At 34.7% G+C, this 24,287-nt stretch overlaps 1 protein-coding gene across 1 annotated transcript in view; it reads left to right on the forward strand.

The window, feature by feature from the left end:
* Nucleotides 1–1,604: 1,604 nt before the first annotated feature.
* Nucleotides 1,605–24,287, forward strand: part of TEX15 (testis expressed 15) — a 50,118-nt gene continuing 27,435 nt past the window's right edge. The window contains exons 1-3 of the mRNA XM_012648554.1: nucleotides 1,605–1,743; nucleotides 6,626–6,791; nucleotides 15,584–15,821. Coding sequence (XP_012504008.1) covers nucleotides 1,605–1,743; nucleotides 6,626–6,791; nucleotides 15,584–15,821 — 543 coding nt within the window. The remainder of the gene's footprint in view (nucleotides 1,744–6,625; nucleotides 6,792–15,583; nucleotides 15,822–24,287) is intronic.

Genomic DNA, 24,287 nt, shown 5'->3' on the forward strand with positions numbered 1-24,287 from the left:
GTCTGTGATAATAAGTGTAAAGAAATGTATGAATTTGTTATTGCTTTAACATGGCTGAGTTGTTCAGCCTGAAGTTAAAGGGGAATTATTCCTACTTGAAAGGTAATAATTGAAAAACTACTGGTAGCAACTTATTGAATGGAGGATATTGAATACTTTTGTGCCCCGAATGTTTATCCTTTTTCAGTTGTAAACTTACCTCTCTGTGACAAAGTATTTTCCTAAGCATTGAGGAACAAAATCAGTGAATTTCTTAAGTCTTTCCTATATTAGTAAATTCTACTGCAGAAATATTTTGTAAGAAACCATACAGCTTTCCTCAATGTGTAATTTAACTGTAGTTAAAGGCAATATTGAGGATTGTCTTAGCACTTGGCTTTTCAGGTAAAGTATATGCAAATGATTATTTTATACCTTTGTGTGCTATTGATACACATCATGACTATTTGAAGAGTTTTTGTAATATCAGTCGTTCTAAATAAATTGTTCTCCCTTCTTCCCTTTGGTAACTTGCCAGGTGAACATAACAGTCTTGACAACTATCTTTGGAGTTAGGTATTCTTGTGAGAAGACAGAACCCCAGTAGTGTCTGTCATTGAGGCTGAATGAGAGAAGGACCGGTTTTCTTTTCTTCTTTCTTTCATTTTCTATTCTAATCCATGTTCAAATGGGAGATTGCAAGATCCCCTTTCATAAAGGGCAGAGAAGAGGATTGGGGGCAGAAATCCTTTGTGAACCTCCTGTAGAATCTTATCCTTAGCGATCCTTCTGTAGAATTTTGGCATATTTTAATTTGGATTGTGATCTAATGTTTGCACTAAGCAGTTGGTAGGTATGAGGAGGCTCATCAAGCATATTATGAAATGGTATGAAAAATACCTACTTATATATATTTCTCAGTGGATTCCATAGCTTTCGTTCGATATCCAGTTTGAGTTCTACTTGAGAGGTTAAGAATCAGTGTTGTTTGTGTAGGGGGTTGAGGAGGCTGGGGAGAGAGAGAAGGAGGGAGAAAGAAAAGGGGAGGTATTATCTTTATTACTACTAGTATAACGTATTTGATGTTGTCTTAGGTATTTGTGGAATACTATGGAACAGCAGCCAATGAGCAATTGACTGTTACTGGCCATTAATTGTAAGGTAGTCATGCAGTGTTGATTGTAAGTTTCTCCTAAACCCAGAGATTCTGACTTTATATCATTCTAGTCACAGACGTATATGTGAAAAATACTTTTTAAAAATGGAGTATTAAGAATTTTACCACGTTTAATAAAAATTGTTAATTCTAGAAGTCTTTAAGCTTTTCAGGAGCACAGAAGGTTTTTGGTTACCCAATTATAATTACATGAATTACAAGAAAAGGATCTGTTAGAAACTAAAATTTAAATATTTTTAATATTATGTAGAAATCAAAGTTGTTAATCTATTTTCTATTTTGAGTAACGTGGAAAATTTAGATGGAAACCTGTTGACAGTGTGACCAAGAATATATTTTTATTCAGTTCCTTGGAAGAATTTTTAAATGATTTTACTGCCATTGCCTTTTATGTATTTATTGACCTTTTGCTTAATAACTTTGGGTTGATTTTTAGGCCACCAACAAAATGGAAATGAAGAAGGTTGCTAAACATAAGACACTGTGGAAAATGAGTTCAACCAGTGAACCTTTGTTAATTACTGGCGTAGAAGTCAATCCTTTGAAGAAATTCACCATTCCCAAGATAAGGAGGACAGCTGGGAAAGGTAATATGTCTATGGAAGATAGGATTTTTTAAACTATTACTGTATCTCTCTGATTCTTAGTTTTATGTTCATCTTTCATTTTGACTCTATATAAAATGAAGTTAAGTCAGCTCTTTAATTCTTTAAACACTCATGTACTTCTGGCTCTGCACAAAATGGAGTAGACACATCTCTCATCCCTCTCACTAAGTACACCTAAAAACTTTGGACACTATATACAAGACAAATGTAAGAAGACTTTCAAAGATGGAGAGAAAAAAGACCAACTATGACCCTGGGACTCAGGGAATGACATAACAGTAAGTTTTCTGGATTTTCTTTTTTTCCTCCATGCCTCACACTGGATTCCTCCAACCCAGAAATGCCAGCTGACACAGACCACCCCCTCAAAAAAAGCCCTAAGAAAAGCCTGTTCTCTCTTTCCAAAGGACTGAAAAAGGGGCAGCCTAGAAAGACAAAAACCTATTTGACATTAAACATGCTGCTCCTCTTTCCTGCTGGGGTGGTGTCACAAAAGGTTAAGTGGGAAGCCTGGACTCTTAGTTAGCCTGGCCAAGCAGGAGCAAGGTACCCTTCTCCTTCCTTGTGGTGCCACATCCAACAAGTAACAAGGCATCTGTCTCCTCCCACAGTGTCAATGGAGGATAAATGAGGAGCATGGACTTCACCCCTTTTCAGTGGTAACAGGATACCCCTGAGGGTTTCAGTAGAGGCCCTGTGGAGAGCCAGGATTTTAGCCCTGCATAGTAATAAAGAGTCAGTGCCTCCCTTTGCCTGCCAGCAGTTTTTCTTGCCAGCATGGTTTTAGTAAAGGCTTGCTAAAGTGCAGGATTAAATATGATCATGAGTCTTACAACAATACCCCAAATGACCAGGATATAATAAAAATCACTCATCTTAAACCACCAACCAGTAAAATCTCAATTTCAGTGAGAAAAGATGCCCAGTAGATGCCAATGCCAAGATGACACAGATGTTAGAATTATCTGACAAGACTTTTAAAGCCGCCATCATAAAGATGTTTGTACAGCAATTACATTTTTGAAACAAAAGTAGAAAATCTCATCAAAGAAATGAAATATGTGGATAACCAAATAGAAGATTTGGAACTGAAAAATAAAATATTTGAAATAAAAACTCAGTGAGGCAAAAAACTGATAGAACTGCAAGGAGAAATAAATGAATCCATTATGATAGTTGGAGACTTCAATACTTCTTTATTAGAAATGGACATATCCAGCAGACAAAAAATCAGTAAAGGCATAGTTGAACTCAGCACCATCACACAACTGGATATAACAGACGTCCATGGACTATTCCATCCAACAGCAGCAAAATAGACATTCTTCTCAAGCTCACATGAGACATTCACCAATATAGACCACATCTGGGCCAAAATACACACCTTAAGAAACTTGAAATGATAGAAATCATACAATGTTTGCTGTCAGACCATAGTAGAATTAAACTAGAAATCAGTAACAGATAACTGGAAAATCTCAAAATACTTGGAGTTTAAATAACACACTTCTTAATACTAAATGGATCAAAGAAGAAATCTGAAGAGAAATTTTAAAATACCTTGAAAATGGAAAATTTTGTAGGATGCCGTGAAAGCAGTGTTTTGGGGGAAATTTATAGCATTGAGTGCATATATCTAAAATCAATAATTTAAGTTTCTTTCAAGCACCCTTGGAATACGCACAAGATAGAAAATGGGCCATGAAACACATCTCAACATACTTAAAACAATCGAAATCGTACAGAATGTGTTCTCTGATCACATGCAAAGTAGAAATTAATAACAGAAAAATAAATGTCCAGGTACTTGGAAAGTAAATAGCGCATTTCTAAACATTTATGATATTTGAAGGGGAATAAGTACATAAACTGAATAAACATGAAAATGCAACATTATCAAAATTTGAGGGGCATAGTTAAAGGATTGCTAACAAGAAAATTTATATCACTACATGCTTACGTTAGAAAAGAGGAAGGGTTTCAGGTCAGTAATCTAGCCTTTCACCTTAAGAAACCAGAGAAAGAATAGCAAGATAGGCCCAAAGCTGGCAGATGAAAGGAAAATCAGTGAAACAGAAAAAGCTGGTTGTTTGGAAAGATAATTAAAATTGACAAACCTCTAGCAAGACTGACACAGAAAAACAGGTGTAAGCCACAGATTACCTCTATCAAGAATGAAATGGGTTATCCTTACCAACCTATAGGCTTTGTGGAAAAGTACAAACTACCAAAACACTCAAAATACTAAATAGATTATTTAAATAACCTTATGTCTATTAAATTTAATTCATTGTTGGAAAAGAAATCTTAAGGCCCAGATGGTTTCACTGACAGAATTCTACTAAACAATTAAGTTAAAGAAGAATGCAAATACTACAGAAAGTAGAAGTGGAGAGGATAATTTTATGAGGTCACTATTACTCTGTTTCCAAAACCAGACAAATATTATACCAAAAAACCACAGACCAGTATCCAGTGATCATTGATGCAGATACCTTAAATAAAATACAAGCAAATTGAATTCAGTATGTAAAATGAATTATTACACTAAAACCCAGGGGTGAATATTGTCTTTCACCACTCTTACTCAAAATAATAGTGGAAGTTGTACCCAGCACACACAAAGAAAACAATTAATAGGCATATAGATTAGAAAAGAAGAAATGAAATCATCCCTGTTTCAAGAGGACAGACGGTCTATATAGAAAGTGCCAAGGAATTTACCAAGAAAAGAGGAAAACCTAGAACTTAATAAGTTCAGCAAGGTCACTGGATACAAGATCAAATTACAAAAAACCAACTGCACAGTAGACCCTTGAACAACGTGGAGGATGCAGTACCATCCCCCCACCAACAGTGAAAAATCCATGTAAAACTTTCGATCCCCCAAAACTTGATGGCCTACTGTTTTGACCAGAAGCCTTAATGATAACATAGTTGATTAACACATTCTGTATGTTATATGTATTAAATACTATGTTACAATAAAATAAGTTAGAGAAAAGAAAATATTACGCATAAAGAAGAGAAAATATATTTGTTCATTAAGTGAAAGTAGATCAGCATAGTGGGGGATCACCTCCATCCTTGTGTTCATGTTGAGTAGGCTGAAGAAGAGAGGAGGGGGTTGGTCTTGCTGCCTCAAGGATGGCAGAGAAGGAAGAAAATTTGCATGTAAGTGGACCTGCATAGTTCAAGCCTATATTGTTCAAGGGCCAACTGTATTTCTATATACTAGCAGAGAATACCTGGAAATCAAAATGAAAAACAGTACCATTTACAATAACTCATAAAATGAAATACTTAGGTATAAATCTAACAAAATGTACAGAATTTTCGTGCTTTAAAATACAAAATGCTGATAAAAAATCAAAATCTGTATAAATGAATAGACGAACTGTGTTTATGAATTAAAAGCCTTGAAGGTGTCAAATCCCCGCAAATACATCTCTAGGTTTATTGCAGTTCTTATCAAAATCCCAGCAAGACATTTTGTACATAGACAGGCTTATTCTGACATTTATGTGGGCGGGCAAAGAAACTATATAATAGTTAAAACAATTTTGAAATAGAATAAAGTGTATGAACTTGTTCTATCAAATATTAAGCCTTACTATATAACTACAGTATTAAGTGTAGGAGGTCCATATTACTATTGTAGAAACTTAAATATAAATTGTTACCCTCAGTTGTTAATGGAAATTCCAAGTACTCATTTATTTTGTGTCTTACATCAGACATATACTTGTCATTGTACAGATGACAATCAATGAGAAAACAGGAAAAAGACATGAACAGATTTTTCACCAAAGAGAACATACAGGTGGCAAATAAGCATATAAAAAGGTATTCAACATCATAGCCATTAAGAAAATGCATATGAAAACCACAATGAGAGATAACCACACACCTGTTGGAATGGCTAAAAAAGAAAAGACTAACAATGACAAATGCTGATGTGCATGTGGAAAAACCAAATCGCTCATGTATTGCTGGTGTGAATATAAGATAGCACAGCCACTCTGGAAAACATTTTGCCAGTTTCTTTAAAAACTAAACATGCAACGTGGTGCAGTAGCACTTCCTTTAGATCCAGCTACTCAGGAAGCTGAAGCCAAAGAATGCTTGAGCCCAGGAGTTCTAGTCCACCCTGGCCAATACAGCAAGACCCCATCTCTAAATAAAAAACAAAAACTAAAAATGCAGCTACCTTATGACCCAGCAGTCATATTCTTGGACATTTATCCTTGAAGTGAATCCTTATGTCCACACAAAAACCTATACATGAATGTATGTAGCAGCTTTATTTGTAATAGCCAAAAATTGACAACCACTCAGATTTCCAGTGAGTGAATAGTTAAAAGTATTCCGTGGAATACCACTAAACAGTGAAAAGAAATGACCTCCTGATACACACAACAATTTGATTGGCTCAGGAGCAATGTGTTAAGTGAAAAAAATGAGATCTCCATAAGTCACATACTACAAAATCGTATTTACAAAACATTCTTGAAATGACAAAAATCTGGAGATGGAAAACAGATGAGTGATTTCCGGGATTTAGGGACAGGGCAGGGGAATAGGGATGGGGGGTGGTGGGTTTCAGTATGAGCATACATATATAAAGAAGTAGCATCAGGGAGGTCTTTGTGGTGGTGGAACAGTTCTGTATCTTGTAGTGGTTGTTACATGAAGCTATGCATGTGATAAAATTACATAGAACTGACACACGGGTATAAAACTGGTAAAGTCTTAAGATCTGTGGATTGTAGCAATGTCATTTTCCTGGGTTTGATACTGTACAGATGTACAGTAATGTCATTTTAAACACAAATAACTATTTTTTCCCTTTTTTCTTTAGTTTACTTGTCACCTTGTAGCACCAATACTAGAGAATATGGTTTTATACACGATACTCTTAACCAGTGCAGGCTTGACGTAAGCTGTGATCTACAATCATCATGGCAGTTTGGGGATACAAAACTGGTTCACAATGAGGAACTGGAAAAAAATTTTAGTGCTAAGAGGTAAGCTGTGAACTAATAAACAAGTTTGAGATTTTATTTTGTTTTTTAGTGTGGAGTCTTATGCTAATTTATTTCCACCATTTGCGATTTAACAAGTATTACTGAGAAAATAAGTGCAGATCATTATCGTTACCTTCAGTGTTGCCCTTCATAACATTGAAAGCTAAATATGAGCTTTGATTAGTAAGTAAATTTTATACACTAATGAACTCAGATTTCAAACACCCTCTTCCAACTTTTTAATCCTGATAAATTTTTAAGAAGTATGCATGAACACATGTATTAAGCAGCCATTTGATGGATCCCTACCTCACCCCACAGGTAAAATAGCAATTAAAGTAATCAGAAAGTAACTTATTTTTCTCTTGACCCCAAACCTTAAGAGACTGAATTGATGTTTTAATTTGAAAGGATTATATCTGGCTGTTTCCTGCCATTCCACCAGAACCACTCTTTCAGGGTCGATGTCACTATTTCTGATGCTTAATTTTTTAAAGTTCCTCTTCAGCTTTTTGGAAAGGCACATTACATTATTGTTATTTCATAAGAAGGAGTAAGCATATGCAAAGTTCTCATTATAATTAAGCATTTTATATTTATAGATCTTATGTGAGCACAATTTAGCATTTTCATTTTCTTCTGAATTTTTCTCCTTTACCATTTCACATTTTTAACTTAAAACTTCAGTACAGCTTGAGAGACCCACATGTGTAACTTACTTTGGAATGCTTTGGTTTCTGTGTTTTTTAGAATCAGCTCCTCTTGACTCAAACATGCTGCCACACTGGTGTCAGTTTGGAGATTTGGAATGGGTGGGAATGACAGTTCATTGTGGCACATTATCTTCCCTCTAAAAAAAACACAGCTTTCAAAGTGGAAAGAACTGGATATATCCTGGATCTATCCAGATTGAAAGAACAGTTTGATCAAAAATGAATTCCTGGCACTGTTCTTTGATTTTGGTTCTTTTAGGCATTTAAAATTTTGTCCTTTCAACCAGTTATTTCTCCTTGCTAGTGTTACAGAAAAGTCAGAACAACTACTCAATGGTCTTAAGACATGTTACAATGTTCTAAATGACCAACAGGTATAGGATTTACTGTTTTCTTAGGTATTTTCCCAAATAGACAAAAACTCATTTGTTTCCCATGGTACTTTATAATCTTTTTGTTAAGACTTACCACAATATATTGGTTTGTGTCTCATTCCCCTACTATATTGTGTTTTACTTGTTTTGGGGTCCATAGTGTAAGACGGAGTCTGGCAACACAGTGGGTGCTTCAGTGTCAAATTAAGTTAAACTTTTATCTCATTTTTTAAAATGATGCTAGGAAATACTCTTAAGTGGCTTTATGGCACAGGTCGAAACAAAAATAAAAGGAAAGTAAACAGATGGTTAGCGGAAGAGACTAATAGAATAGGAAGAAGAAAAGAGAAAGTATTAATAACATTGACTACCTCTGGCTTTTATTTTCATCACTTCTCTTAGAGGAAATGACAACGTCGTAAATCTGCAGTCTCAGGAAAAGCAATAGCTCCAAAAAGATACTAATCTCCACTTCTTATCTGTATTCTGTGTACCCTTTATGTGTGAAGTCAGCAGAAACACATAATCTAAACGTGTGTATTTGATCTTTCATTGAACACTTGAGTGCCTACTGTGTCATACATTATATTTGATACCCTTAGAGAGAAAAAGAATAAAGTTTTCTCCTCAGCCCTAAAGAGTTTACATTCTGGTAGAGAAGATACACAGCTAAATATAAAATAATATGTCATAATAAAGATATAGGTACACTGGTGAGAGACTGATTATTCTTTCGAAGAGTTTTTCAAGTTTTGAGGAGTTAAGAAACTTGAGCTGGCCTTAATGGGTAAGAGAGAATGTGGATTCAGTTCCCCTTAACTCTTTCGCCCTATTTGTATCAGTTTGGCCCTTTTTTGTTTTAAGATAACTTAAACATTTCAAATTAATGTGAAAGGATGTCATTTTAAACATTGTCAGTGTTCAGCTTAATGTGTTTGGTTGAATTTACTTTCCATCCCAGATGTGTAGTCTGAGTCATTCGTGTTTAATTTTAGCCGTGTTATCAATGATTAGTTCCAAGGGTGGCAAGAATTAAACCAGGTTAGACCACTGACACACTGATGAAAGATTGGCTTGTGGTCTCTGGGAAAGAGAAGCCAACCAACTACTGATAGTGGCATTCTTGGGATAGTAATAAGACTAGTGTTAGGGTGACCCTAAAGCTAAGGACAGCCAGAGACGGGAAAAACCTGGATCCCTGATGATATCTCGAGTCCCAGAATCAGTCAACCCTGAGAAAGACTGCCTATTTCTGAACTTCTTGTTATGAGAAGGTAGCTTATTTTTAAGCCATTTTGAATGTGTTTCTGTACTTGAAGTCAGTGGTATCCCAATTGAAACTGAACTTGGTATACTGGGAAAGAAGTACGTTCAGGTAAGAGATTCTAAAATATGGATTTAATTCAGGGGAAGAAGGCAATAAGTATCCATACTGTTCCCAGATGGGAGGTTGGTGATTATCTCCACTTCGGGCAAAGACCATGTATTTCATGTCGCTGTAGTTTAATTATACAAAAAAACTGAAGATATTAGAGTGCCTTGCTAAGACCCAGGAGAGATCATTTTTTTTTAAATAATAGAAAATTCACATTCAATAAAAAAGATCCTTTCTGTTTATGGCCTAGTTTCACAGTTCAGCTTTGCAGGATGAGCTCGAAGTAGAGAATTCATTTTTTGGAAGTTAGTGTGAAATATGGTTTTACAGGGAACGAGATTTAGCAGGAGATAAGTGTGGTAGAGCACAAATATGTTGCCTTAGGTCTTTCCTAGATAACTCCTTTTAAATATTTTCTGCTTGGTAAGTGGAACACCTTGACTTTATGTAGTGAAAATACACAGTCATGCATTGTTCAACATCAGGGATATGTTCTGAGAAATGCATCATGAGGTGATTTTGTTGTTGTATGAACATACCATAAAGTATACTTACACAAACTTAGATGGTTTAGCCTACCACACACCTAGGCTATATGGTATAGCTTCCTCCTTCTAGGCTATAAACCTGTGTACAGAAAGTTACTGTACTGAATACTATTATATAAGCAGTTGTAACACAGTGGTAAGTATTTGTAGATCTAAACATAGAATGGGTACAGTAAAAATACAGTATAAAAGATTTTTAAAATGGCACACCTGTATAGGCACTTAACCATGAATGGAATTTACGGGACTGGAAGTTGCTCTGGGTGAGTCAGCGAGTGACTGCGAAGGCCTCAGACATTACACTACTGTAGACTTTATAAACACTGTACACTTAGGCTGCACTAAATCCATAAAAAAATTTCTTCAATAATAAACCTTAGCTTACTATAACTTTTACTTTATAAACTTCAAATTTTTTTTTAAGTTTGACTCTTTTTGTAACAGCAGTTAGCTTAAAAGACAAACACATTACACAGCTATACAAAAACATTTTTTTCTTTATGTCTTTATTCTATAAGCTTTTTTCTATTTAAAATTTTCTTTTTTTACTTTTTAAACTTTTTTTGTTAAACATTAAGACACAAGCACACACATCAGCCTAGGCCTACAGAGTCAGGATAATCAATATCGCTGCCTTCTACCTCCACATCGTGTCCCACTAGAAGGTCTTCAAGGGCAATAACATACATGGAGCTGTCATCTTCTGTGGTGACAGTGCTGCCTTTGGAATACCTCCTGAAGGACCTGCCTGAGGCTGTTCTGCAGTTGACTTTTTTTTTTTTTTAAATAAGTAGGAGTATATGCTCACAATAAAAAATGTAGTAAATATAAAAACCAGTAACATTGTTATCATCAAGGATTATGTACCATACGTAATTATATGTGCAATGCTTTTATACAGCTGGCAGTACAGTAGGTTTTTTACACCAGCATCACCACAAATGTTACTAATGCATCGTGCAAAGACGTTATGATGGTTACAACATCACTGGCCACAGGAATTGTTCAGCTCCATTATAATCTTATGGGACCACTGTTGTATATTCACTCCATTATGGACCAAAACATCTTATGCAGTGCATGACTGTATTTTAAGTGCTTTCTGGGGAGAAGAAACAGTTTCAAATTGAAATCCAGTAGGTAAAGGCCATAGTAGATTTAGGGCCTCAGGTGATGGGAAGCTCTCAGAAGCTTATTGCCAGGAGACAGAAATTCTTAGTCTCAGCCATTGTCTAAACAAGATCTTATGCTATGGTTACTGTTACTAGCCTTTGGAATTTTGAGAGCGAGGAATCCCAGCTCCTACTATATAGAAGGATATACTCTGTGCTAAGGGGCAGTTAACATTGACCATTGTTGTCATTCTTCACTTTTGTTTATTGTAGTTATCGTCTTTTTTTCTCCACCAGTGTGTTTTGAGTATAGATAATTTGAGCTTTTAACCATATGTTGTGTAAATGGATCTTGATTATATAGATCTGTATCCAGACCTGTTGGGAATGAAGGCATATACTTACATCATGGATCTGGAGTTAGATGTAATTAGATGAAACTTTGGGTTCTTCCCTTTGTGAGGTGGATTAAAAGTGCTTTGTTGTAGGCATGAGTATTTTTGAAAGTATGTGTGTTGGAAGAATGGTGTGTATAAATAAAGGGTAGCCAAATGAGTAGACTGTATTAGACTGCAGTTTTCCAAACAGTTCTAGATCATCTTACATAATTAGTCTAAACCATTCTTTGTCCAGTTCCCCTTGCTTTATTGGTTTACTGATGTACAGGTGTAGTCATTATAGATCAGTAGAACACAGCATGAGACTTGTTTGGAAATCCTGAGAAGATGAAGTCTGTTTCTTTCCTGGTAGCTGTGAACAGGGAAGCCTGTAGGCCTAGTTGTTACTGTGGTAAGCAGCGTAATGCTCCCCCAAAGATGTGTCTACCTGTGAATATGTTATGTGGTAGAAAGGACTTTGCAGATGTGATTGAGGTCACAGACCTGTAGGTGAGTGATTATCCTGGGTTATCTCTGTGGCCCCAGCTTAATCACGTGAGGGTTTTTGTTTTTGCAATTTCCATTTTTATTTTTCCATTAAATGTTTATATTGTATGATGACACATGAGCTTTTTAAAACAGAAGAATGGACTAGAGAAAGGAGATGTAAGAAAAAAAGATTTGAGAGGGACTCTCAGCCTGCCTTTGTTGGCTTTGAAAATAGAGGAAGGAGATTATGAGCCAAGGAATGTTAGTAGCTTCTAGAAACTGAGAAGGCCCCTTAGCTAACTGCCAGGAAGGAAATGGGGACCTCAGTCCTAGAAGTGCTAGTAATTGAATTCTGACAACAGGGAAAGGGATCTTCTCCCAGAAGCTCAGAAAGGAACACAGTCCAGATGACACCTTGATTTTAGCGCAGTGAGATCCAGGTCTGGCTTACTGCCTGCATAACTGTAAGATAATAAATTTATCCTTTTTAATCCACTAAGTTTGTGGAATTTTGTTATAGCAGCTGTAGAAAATGAATACACTCATCTCTAGATCTGTGTGAATTAGCACATTTCTCCCATTTCCTTCATACTTAGGTTTTGTTGAATCCCATTTTCTCCTTAGCTGTCTTTGTTTCATTTCATGTATTGCACTTTGGGCCAGCTGAACAGTGGGTACTTAACACTGGTAATCTGATGGATTTGAAAATTATTAAGTTCCCTTTCAAGCTCTCCAAAGAAATAACCTCATTTTCTTTAACTCTTTTCTAAAAAGCACACTTACTTGAATACTTGCATTCTGTCCTTTAGTCACCCACAGTAACTAAATGCCTCTTTTGTATGTTTGTTTCCAGTTCGAACTGGAGATATTTCCCAGTGTTTCATTTAAGGAATAAAAAATTATTGATTACTATGTGCAGGTTGTCTCGGAACCCATTCGGGATGATGTATTAATAATTAACTATGACATAGGCATTCCATCTGAGGCACTTACACCTTTACTCTGTTGTAGTTGGTTTCAGTGGGAAAACAGTTGATTTAAAAGTACATGGTTTTCAGAAAGATATGCAAGATTCCAGTCCTATTTCTACCACTCATTAGTTGTGCTCTGCTAACTTTATAACTTCTCTATCAAGATGAGTTTTCTCATCTAAGTCTTTTATTTACTTAATATTTAATAAAATAGTTAAAATGATGACCAAAATGACAAACCCACAAGCAAGAGTATAACTACAAATTTTAACACTTGAATGCTTGATAGATTTTCAGCTTTCTACTCCAGAGTTTAAGCTATGTGTAAAGTTCAGAGTTTGACAAGTTTTGAAACCTATTCCTCGTTAGTATTGCTACATAAAAACATGAGAAGACATTTCTGGAACATTATTCTTAACTCTTACTTTATATTTAAGATAATAGTAATATCCTATTAGCATAGAATCTGATGCTTACTGCCTCTTGGTAATACAGCAGTTTATTTATGCTAGTTCCTCATATTCCTAGCTTAATACATGTTATTGTATTCAAAAGACTCTTAAGGCTCATTTTACCTATTTTCTCTAATATGGAAGTCTTAAGACTTAGAGTTTCTGTCACTTAACATTGTGACATCCAGGAATAGTTCTATTTAATAAAAGCTATTTTTTATTGGTCATTTTTGTTATCTGAGTCATATTTAGGTCTAAATGTTTTTCAAATGTAATTCTGAAAGCATATTGAAATTAAAAGTATTTATCAGTATTATTAACAATATAGGGCGGGTGCGGTGGCTCACACTTGTATTCCTAGCACTCTGGGAGGCCGAGGTGGGCGGATTGTTTGAGCTCAGGAGTTTGAGACCAGCCTGAGCAAGAGCGAAACCCTGTCTCTACTAAAAATAGAAAGAAATTAGCTGGACAACTAAAAATATATAGAAAAAATTAGCCGGGCATGGTGGCGCATGCCTGTAGTCCCAGCTACTTGGGAGGCTGAGGCAGAAGGATGGCTTGAGCCCAGGAGTTTGAGTTTGCTGTGAGCTAGGATGACGCCATGGCACTCTAGCCCAGGCAACAGAGTGAGACTCTGTCTCAAAAAAAAAAAAAAAAAAACAATATAAAATTCCTGGGAATATTTTCTACTTTAATTTACAGTAGTTTTTGTAGCTCTGGATCAGATTTTTAGTATATTTTTTCATTCCACTAACTCCCCTTAAGGTGATACAATGACCAGCAAGATGACTAGGTTAAAAAAAAAAAAAAAAATTGGCCCAAAATGTCAGTGGTGCCACTCATGAAAAACCCTGCTGTAGGCTTTACATTATATATCTTTAATTTACCATGGTGTATCTTCAAATAATATTCATATGTAGCTTATACTTCAGTTTCCTCCCTCCCTCCCATCCTCTGTTGTATTGTTAGTGTTTCCGTGTGGGAATTCCTTATAGGCATTGCTCAGAAAGTTAATGTTTTTCCAAATCCCAAGAAAAACCAATGAAGAAGTCAGAAATACGGGGAAAAGTTTTAAACTTTAACAGTTTAATTTAAAGAATTTAACAGTCAACGGATCTTAGTGGTTCATACGATCTGCTGATGTGAAGTTGAAAGTGAGAGCTAGAAATGCTGACATGTGGAGCTAAAAGTTAAGGTTGACATTACTGGGTGCTAGGAAAAAAGTAGTCATGATCTAATAAGCCAGTCTTGCTTTGTAAATGTTGCCATTTGTTTTGATTCTGTCTACTGTTAATGGTGAGTCATTCTTGCAAATAAAATAAATATTAATACACTTACATGCATGATACCCTTTATATGAATTCTGTGAGTGGTGTTCCAGGAAATAAATTTTAGAAGCATGTGGGTTTCAAGAACAGTTTTCCTTTTGTGGTGTATACATTCCTTTGCTAGGTTCTGTAGGTTCATCATTGCAAATAATCATTTGGAACCAGATTTCTGCCCTAGTGTCTGAACTTCTCTGTTGTACCACCTGATGTGGCGATTCCTGTTTCTTCTTACTCCTGAGAAAGCCGTATAGAACATCCTATCTAGTCTGTCAATTAGGGGAGATGGATATATATTTTATATGTATAAATGGGTCTTATTATGGAAATAGTAGAATCCGGAGTATCTTTACTTCAGATTATAATCTTTTCTGAGGAAGATTCATAATTTTCTTACTGCTAAGATAGGAGCCTATAATAAAATATTAGTTTGTTTCTCCAAGTTGTTGTCTAGATCCCTGAAGAATGGCGAATGTCCCTAATAATTGACCGTGTGTGTGTGCACGCACCCACGCACGCCTATGTCGGTAAAGATATAGAGCAGTGTATAGGTAGAAACAGAGATTTCGAAATACACATTCTTCCCTCCATAACACAATTAGCAAGAAGTTGAGCTCTGGAACCTGACAGACGAAAGTTGGTCTATATAATTCCAACTCTGTCACTTTGCTACTTTGGCAAGATTTAACCCTGTAAACCTCATTTTTAAAATGTGTATAGCTACAACAACAATAATAACTTTTTTGTGGGAAGTTGCGAACAAAATGACAAAATTCATGTAAAGCTGAAGACTTTCTACTGGTTATATTTGCAGCATTCCCAAAATGTTAGCTCTTACTATTACAGGCCAGTGATGATGATAATCATAAATCCTGGACAGGTAATCTCAAATTTGTTCCTTAGATGATTTTCAGCCTAACTTATCATCATAGGGTAGTGATAGCTCTGAATATTATGAATTCTTGCTTTCTAACTGTGGTAAGCTGAAATAATTATCTTCTTGAAAATTCTGTTGATATTTGCCTTTAACTGCATACATTATTTGTCTTCTTTTAGGTCGGAGATGCGTGAGAGTGGAAGACATGGCAGAGAACTTGAAGAACATTTCTGTTTTTTAGCACTTCCACGAAGAGATGTGACAGAGATATGTCAGAATGGGATAAGTACTAAAGCATCTACGTTGAAGATATTAGGAAATCCTCTTCTTGGAATTTATATATTTAGACATGTGGATGTCGCCTTGAATTATGCTCACAGTCAAAGCATCACTGTAGAAAGTATTATAATTTTTAAGGTAGGTAGCATAAAACAAATATATTACATACATGTAAAAGGTTTGCTTTCAAGTGACCTGAACATATTTCCCTTTCAATATAAATTATTTTTAAATTTTGTAAAATAAATAATTATTATTTTCGTCGTCATCATTAAAAAATTTTCCCTATTGCTGACTCTTTACTTGGATGTGCAGCAAAGCAAAACTCCAAGTAAGCAAAGGCTGCCTTCATCGTCTTTGTCTTCCCAGTATGTATCTTTTTCTCTCCTGATTGACCCTCTTCTCTTTCACTCATTCGTTCATATCATAATTAATACGTAGTGTTTTAAGTACTTTTCTCTAAAACATTGTATTATAACAATTCTGGTTTAGTGTTATTAAACTCTTACAGTTTATTTTTGTTAATATAACAGTGTTAATTTCTTAATTTTGATAATTATGCCATGATTATGTAAGATGTTAACTTTAGGAAAAGCTGGATTCAGGGTATACAGGACGGGTGAATTTTTTCTTATGTGTGTATGTCAAAGCATTGTTTATAGTAGGAGAAAATAGCCACCATGAAGATGTCCAACAATAGTGCATCATGAATTTATCATACATCCTTTCTCTGGAATAATATGCATCCATTGCAATTAGGTTTACAAAGTTTTTAAAGACAAGAGAAAATACTTATGTAATCATGTTAATTTTTTTAAATATTAAAATTAAAAATATGGGATATCATCAAGATAATGTAAACTGCACCGATTAAGAAAAGGCCAAAAGAAATGTACTCAGTTATCAGCGATAATCTTTGGATCATGACAGTGTAGTTTTCTGTTCTTTCTAGTTTTCCAAATTAGCATTTTCCAAATATCCTGTAAGAAGTGTATATTTCTTTCCAATTTTTTTATTGCGGTAAAATACACATAACAGAATTTACTATTTTAGCAATTAAGTGTACACTTCAGTAGTTTTAAGTCCATTCATATTATGCAGTCATCACCAACCATCCATCTCCAGAACTCTTTTTGATCTTACAAACTGAAACCATATACCCATTAAACAACTACCGTTCCCCCTTTTCCTCCAGTCCGTGGAAGCCACCATTTTACTTCCTGTCTCCCTGATTTTCACTACCCTAAGTACCTCATATAAGTGGAATCATACAGTATTTGTCTTTTTGTAACTGGCGTATTTCACTTAGCCTGATGTCTTCAGTGTTCACCCGTGGTGCAACATATGTCAGAATTTCCTCCTAAAGGTTGAACAATACTCCATCATGTGTATATGCCACATTTTGCTTATCGATTCATCCATTGATGGGCACTTGGGTTAATTCCATATCTTGGCTACTATGAGTAGTGCTGCAATAAACAAGAGTGCAGATATCTCTTTGATATACTGATTTTCTTTTTTGTTGTTTTCAAAATGCGCAGTTTCCTTTTTTTGTGTTTCAGAATATTAAGGGGGTACAAATGCTTTTGTTACATGGATACTTTTTATGTTTAAGTTGGGGCTTTTAGTGTGTCCGTCACCTTAATAGTATTCATCTTACCCAGTAGGTAAGTTTTCACCCTCATGTCCTTCCCATCCTTCCCCCTTCTTGGTTTCCAATGTCTTTTACATCTCTGTATGCCCAGGTGTGCCCATTGTTCAGCTCCTGGTTATTAGTGAGTACATGTGGTTGTTCTTTTTCCATTCCTGAGATACTTTATTAGGATAATGGCTCCAGTGCCATCAAGGTTGCTGCAAAAGACATTATTTCATTCCTTTTTATGCCTGAGTAGTAATCCATGGGTGTGTATATGTATACACATTTTCTTTATCCACTCCTGAATTGATGAGCACTTAGGTCAATTCCACATCTTGGCAGTTGTGAATTGTGCTGCAATGAACATTCAAGTGCAGGTGTCTTTTTGATAAAATGAGTTCTTTTCTTTTGGATAGATAGCCAGTAGTGGAATTGTGGGATCGAATAGTAAGTCTACATTAATTTTTTTGAGGAATCTCCATACTGTTTTCCATAGAGGTTGTACTAATTTGCAGTCCCACCAACAGTGTATAAGCGTTCCTTTCTCTCTCTGCGTGCATGCCAGCATCTATTGTTTTTTGACTTTTTAATAATGGCCATTCTGACAGGGTGAGGTGGCATCTCATTGTGGTTTTAATTTGCATTTCCCTGAATAAAATGTTGAACGTTTTTTTGTATGTTTGTTGGCCAGTTGTCCATCTTCTTCTGAAAAACTTCTGTTCATGTCTTTGGTCCACTTTTCGATGGATAAAAGTGCTTTTTTCTTGCTGACTTTTTAACTTATTTGTAGATTGTAGATGGTAGCTCTTTATTAGATATATAGTTTGTGAATATTTTCTCCCATTCTTGTAGGTTGTCTGTGTATTCTGAGTATTTCCATTGCTGTACAGATGCTTTTTAATTTAATTAAGTCCCATTTATTTTTTTATTGCTGTATTTGCCTTTGGGATCGTAGTCATAAATTCTTTGTCTAGGCTGATGTCTAAAAGAGTTTTCCTACTTCTAGAATTTTTATGGTTCCACGCCTTACCTTTAAGTTTTTTATCCATCTTGAATTAATAGTTGTATATGGCAAGAGATATAGGCGTCCTGTTTCATTCTTCTGCATGTGGCTATCCAGTTTTCCCAGGACCATTTTTTAAATAGGGTTTCCTTTCCCCAGTGTTTTTTGTGGTCTGCTTTGTCATTGATTTTCTTTCTTTTGGATATGTATCCAGCAGTGAGCTTGTGGGATCATGTGGTAGTTCTATTTTGAGTTTTTTGAGGACCTTCCATACTTTTTTCCATAGTTGGTATACTACTCTACATTTCCACCAACAATGTTTGAGTGTTCCCCTTTCTCCACATCCTCACCAGCATCTGTTATTTTTTGTCTTTTGAATAATAGCTGTTTTAACTAGGGTGAGATATCTCATTGTTTTGATTTGCACTTCCATGATGATTAGTAGTAATGAGCATTTTTTCATATACCAGTTGGCCATTTGTATATTTTCCTTTGAAAAGTTTCTCTTTAGGTCTTTTGCCTATTTTTTAATTGGATTTTGTGTGTGTATGTGTTTGTTTTACTTTTGGATTATTTGGTTTTGTTGAGATTATTTTGACCTCAATAGCAAAAACAAACAAATAAACAAAAAAACCCAAATAATCCAATTTAAAAATGGGTAAAAGACCAGAAGAGATCCTTATATATTCTGGTAATTAGTCTTTGTTGGATGGATAATTGGCAGATATTTTCTCCCATTCTGGAAGTTGTCTTTTCACTTTGCTGATTGTTTCCTTTACTGTACAGAAGCTTTTTAGCTTGATGTAGTCCATTGTCTGTTTTTGCTTTTGTTGCGTGTGTTTTTGAGGTCTTACCCCAAAAAAATCTTTGCAAAGATCAGTATCCCTTAGCATTTCCTCCAGTGTTTTCTTCTAGTAGTTTCATAGTTTCAGGTCTTAACATTTAAGTCTCTAATCCATTTCGAGATGATTTTTTTATGTGGTGAAAGGTAGGCTCTAGTTTTGTTCTTCTACATACAGATATCCAGTTTTCCCAACATCATTTATTAAAGAGACTGTCCTTTCCCCAAGGTATGTTCTTGGCACCCTTGTTAAAAATGAGTTAGCTGCAAATGTGTGGATTTATTTCTGGGTTCTCTATTCTGTTCCATTTGTTTTTGTGTTTTTATGCCAGTACCATGCTGTTTTGGTTGCTATAGGTGTGTAGTATAATTTGAAGTCATGTAGTATGCCTCCAGCTTTGTTCTTTTTCTCAGGATTCCTTTAGCTATTTGGGGTCTTTTGTAGTTCCCTAGGAATTTTAGGATTGTTTTTTTCTATTTCTGTTAAGATGTCATTAGTATTTTGATAGAGATTGCATTGAATCTGTAGATGACTTTGGGTAGTATGGACATTATTAATTTTTTCATAGAGATTGCGTTGAATCTGTAGATGACTTTGGGTAGTATAGACATTATTAATTTTTTCAATCTGTGAGCATGGAATGTCATTCCATTCTTTGTGTCCATTTCAGTTTCTTTCATCAGTGTTTTATAGTTTTCCTTATAGAGATCTTTCACTTCTTTGCTTAAATTTATTACTGGGAAATTTTTTTATAGCTGTTGTAAATGGAATTGCTTTCTTGATTTCCTTTTCAGAGTGATCACTATTAGCATATAGAAATGCTACTAATTTTGTATGTTGATTTTATGTCCTATAACTTTATTGAATTTATCAGTTCTAAGAGTTTTTTGATGAAATCTTTACGTTTCTCTAAATACAAGATCATGTCATCTGCAAACAAGGATAATTTGACTTTTTCCTTTCCAGTTTGGATGGCCTTTAATTCTTTTCTCTTGCCCGATTGCTGTGGCCTAGTACTTCCAGAACTATGTTGAATAGAGGCGGTGAAAGTGTGAGCATCCTTGTTTTGTTTCAGATCTCAGTGAAAAGCCTTAAGGTTTTTCCTGTTCGATATGATACTAGCTGAGAGTTTGTCATAGTATGTTTCTTCTGTACCCAGTTTTTTGAGAGTTTTTATCAGGACTCTCGGATTTTATTGAATGCTTTTTCAGCATCTGTTGAAATGATCATACGGTTTTTGTTCTTGATTGTGTTGATGTGATGTATCACATTTATTGGTTTGCATAATGTTGAACTATTCTTGCATTCTTGGGATGAATCCCACTCGATCGTGATGAATGATCTCTTTAATGTGTTAGTGAATTCAGTTTGCTAGTATTTTGTTGAGGTTTATTGTTTCCATGTTCATTAGGGATACTGGCCTGTAGTTTTTTTGTTGTTGTATTTTGGTCTCCTTTTAGCATCAGGTTAATGCTGGCCTCATGGAATGAGTTTGGAAGTATTCCCTCCTCTTCAATTTTTTGGAATAGTTTGAGTAGAATTGGTATTCTTCTTTAAATGCTTGGTAGAATTCATCAGTGAAGCCATCTGGTCCTGGGCCCTTTCTTTGTTGTGATACTTTTTTTTTTTAATTTCAGAATATTATAGGGGCACAAAAATTTTGGCTGCATATATAAATTTTGGCTGCCTTAGCCTTATCCAAGCCAGGGCTGCAAGTGTGCCCTTCCCACATACAATGCACTCGCATTCATTTGTTGTGAGTTTACTCACCCCCACCCCGCCTCATCTGACTGGCACATGATGAATATTACTACTATGTGAGCACCTTAGTTTCGATCAGTTAGTACCAATTTGATGGTGAGTACATGTGGGTACTTGTTTTTCCATTCTTGTGATACCTCACTTTGAAGGATGGGCTCAATCTACTTTTCATTCATGCTTTGAACTTGTTATTGGTCTGTTCAGGTTTTCTGTTTCTTCACATGGCTCTGTCTTGGTTGGTTATAAGTCTAGGAATTAATCCATTTCTTTGGTTTTCCAATATATTGGTGTATAGTCATCATAATAGTTCGTAATGATCCTTTGTATTTCTGTGGTATCAATTATAATGTTTCCTTTTGGTATCTGATTTTATTTGTTTGGGTCATCTCTTTTTTTCTTTGTCTAGCTAATGGCTTGTCAGTTTTGTTTATCTTTTTAAAAACCCAATTTTTCATTGTTTTGATATTTTTTTTTAGTCTCAATTTTGTTTATTTTTGCTCTGATTTCTGTTATGTCATTCCTTCTGTTAATTTGGGTTTGGCTTGTTATCACTTTTCTAGTTCCTTGAGGTACATCATTGGGTTGTGTATTTGAAATTTTTCTATTTTTATGTTGTAGTTTATTGCTATAAACTACACTCTTCGTACTGCTTTTGTTGTGTCCCATAGGTTTTATTATGTTGTTTCCATTTTCATTTGTTTTAAGAAATTTTTAAATTTCTCTCTTAATTTCTTCATTGACCCATTAGTCATTCAAGAGCTTGTATAATTTCCATGTATGTGTACTATTTCCAATTTCCATATGTATATATAATTTCTAAAGTTTCTCTTGTTATTTTTAATTTTGTTCCATTGTGATCTGAAAAGTTATTTGATATAATTTGGGCTTTCTTTGAATTTCTTGAGACTTGTGTGACCTGATATATTAACATGATTTAACCTGGAGAGTGTTCCATGTGCTGATGAGTCAAATGTGTATTCTGTAGGAGTTGGATGGAAATGTTCTATAAATGTTAGGTCCATTTGGTCCAGAGTGTAGTTTATCTCTGATATTTCTTTGTTGATTTTTCTGCCTGGATGATCTATCCATTACTAAAAGTGGGGTGTTGGAAGTCCCCTACTATTATTGCAGTGTATGTCTCTCTTCAGATCTATTAATATTTGCTTTATATATTTGGGTGCTCCAGTGTTGAATACATTTTATTATTGTTATATTCTCTTGCTGAATTGACCCCTTTATCATTATGTAATTATTTTTCTGCCTCTTTTTACAGTTTTTGATTTAACATTTATTTTATCTGATCCAAGGATAGCTTTTCTCACTCTTTTTTGGTTTCATTTGCATGGAAATCTTTTTCCATGTCTTCACTCTCTGTGTGTGTCTTTATAGGTGAAGTGAGTTTCTCATAGGCAGCATATACATACTATTTAATTGTCGAGTAGGGTGTTCTGTATATGCCTGTTAGATCTAGTTGGTTTACTATATTCTTCCAAGTCCTCTGTTTCGTTACTGGTCTTCTATATGATTGTTCTATCAATTATTTTTTTTTCTTTTTTTGTGTGTGTTTTTTAATTTTTTTTTCCTTTTTGTTTTTTGTTCTTAATTATTGAGAGTAGAATATTGAGGTCTGTAGTTGTTATTGTGGGACTGTTTATTTCTCCCTTCACTTCTGTCAATTTTTGCTTCATATATTTTGATAGTCTGTTAGGCTTGTAAAGGTTTATCATTGTTAAATCTTCTTGATGTATATCAACCTTTTATTAATATATATCCTTCTGTGTTCTTGTAACCTTTTTTTGATTTAATGTCTGTTATATATAATATTAGTATAGCTTTCCCTGATCTCTTTTGCTTAATAATTTGTATGAAATATCCTTTTCTCTCCTTTCACTTTCAACTTATTTGTGTCTTTACATCTAAAATGAGTCTCTTACAGAAAGCTTATAGGTGAATCGTGTTCTTCTTTTTAAATCTACTCTGCAAGTCTCTATCTTTGGATTGGAGAGTTTAATTTATTTCCATTTAAAGTATTAATAATTACTGTTAAGGGGGAACTTCTGTCATTTTATTATTTGTTTTCTATGTGTCTTACAGCTTTTAATCCCTCATTTTCAGTATTACTGTTGTCTTCAGTATTTAGTTGATTTTTTTGTGGCGAAATATTTAAAGTTCTTTCTCATTTCCTTTTGTTTATATTCTTTAGCTATTTTCTTTGTGGTTACCATGGGAATTACATTTAACATTCTAAAGTTGTAACACTTTAATTAGAATTTATACCATTTTAACTTTAGTAACATTCAAAAACTCTGCTTCTTTAACAGCTTTTGTCCCCTTTTAGTTGCTGATGTCACAGAATTACATCTTTATACATTTTGTATCCAGAAACATAAACTAATGATTTTTAATGCATTAATCTCCCAAATTATGTAGAAAACAAATGTGGAGTTACAAACCAAAATTATAATAATACTAGCTTTTAGACTTAATTTTTTAATGCATTATTCTCTTAAATCACATAGAAAACAAAAAGAGTTGTGCACTGTTATTAAAATAGTACACTAATTCCCCTTTACCTACAGTTTCACTTTTGGCAGTTTCAGTTACCCATCATACAGAAGAATAAGATGTTTTGAGAGAGTGACAGACCAAGACCACATTCACATAACTTTTATTACGGTATATTGTTATAATTGTTACATTATTATTTATTGTTAATCCATTACTGTGCCTGATTTATAAATTAAACTTTATCATATAGGTACATATGTATAAGAAAAAATATAGTTACATGTTGCTTATCAATACATATTCTGTGAAATGTGTCATTAGGCAATTTTATCATTGTATGGACATAATAAGGTGTACTTAACAAAAACCTAGATGGTATATATAGCCTGTTGGTCCTAGGCTACAAACCTGTACAGCATGTTACTGTACTGAATACTGTAGGCAGTTGTAACACAGTGGTAAGTACTTTGTATCTAAAGACATCTAAGCATAGAAAAGGTACAGTAAAAATATATTATAATCTTATTAGACCAGTGTTATGTATGTGGTTTGTCATGGAAAAGTCATTTCTGTGGCACATGACTGTGTATGTAGGGTTTGGTACTATCCTTGGTTTCAAGCATTCTCTGGGGGTCTTGAAACCTATCCCCCACAAATAAGGGGGGACTACTGTACTATCTTTTATAATTGCCAATGTATTTATCTTTACTGAGATCTTTAGAGCTTCAGGTTAATGTCTGGTGTCCTTTATTTGAACCTCTAGGATTCCCTTTGGCAGGACAGTCTGTTGATAACAAACTTTCTTGTAGAGCAGGTCTAGTGGGAACGAACTCCCTCAGCTTCCATTTATCTGG

This window comes from Propithecus coquereli, unplaced genomic scaffold (assembly GCF_000956105.1).
Source record: "Propithecus coquereli isolate 6110/MARCELLA unplaced genomic scaffold, Pcoq_1.0 Scaffold29, whole genome shotgun sequence".
NCBI lineage: Eukaryota > Metazoa > Chordata > Mammalia > Primates > Indriidae > Propithecus > Propithecus coquereli.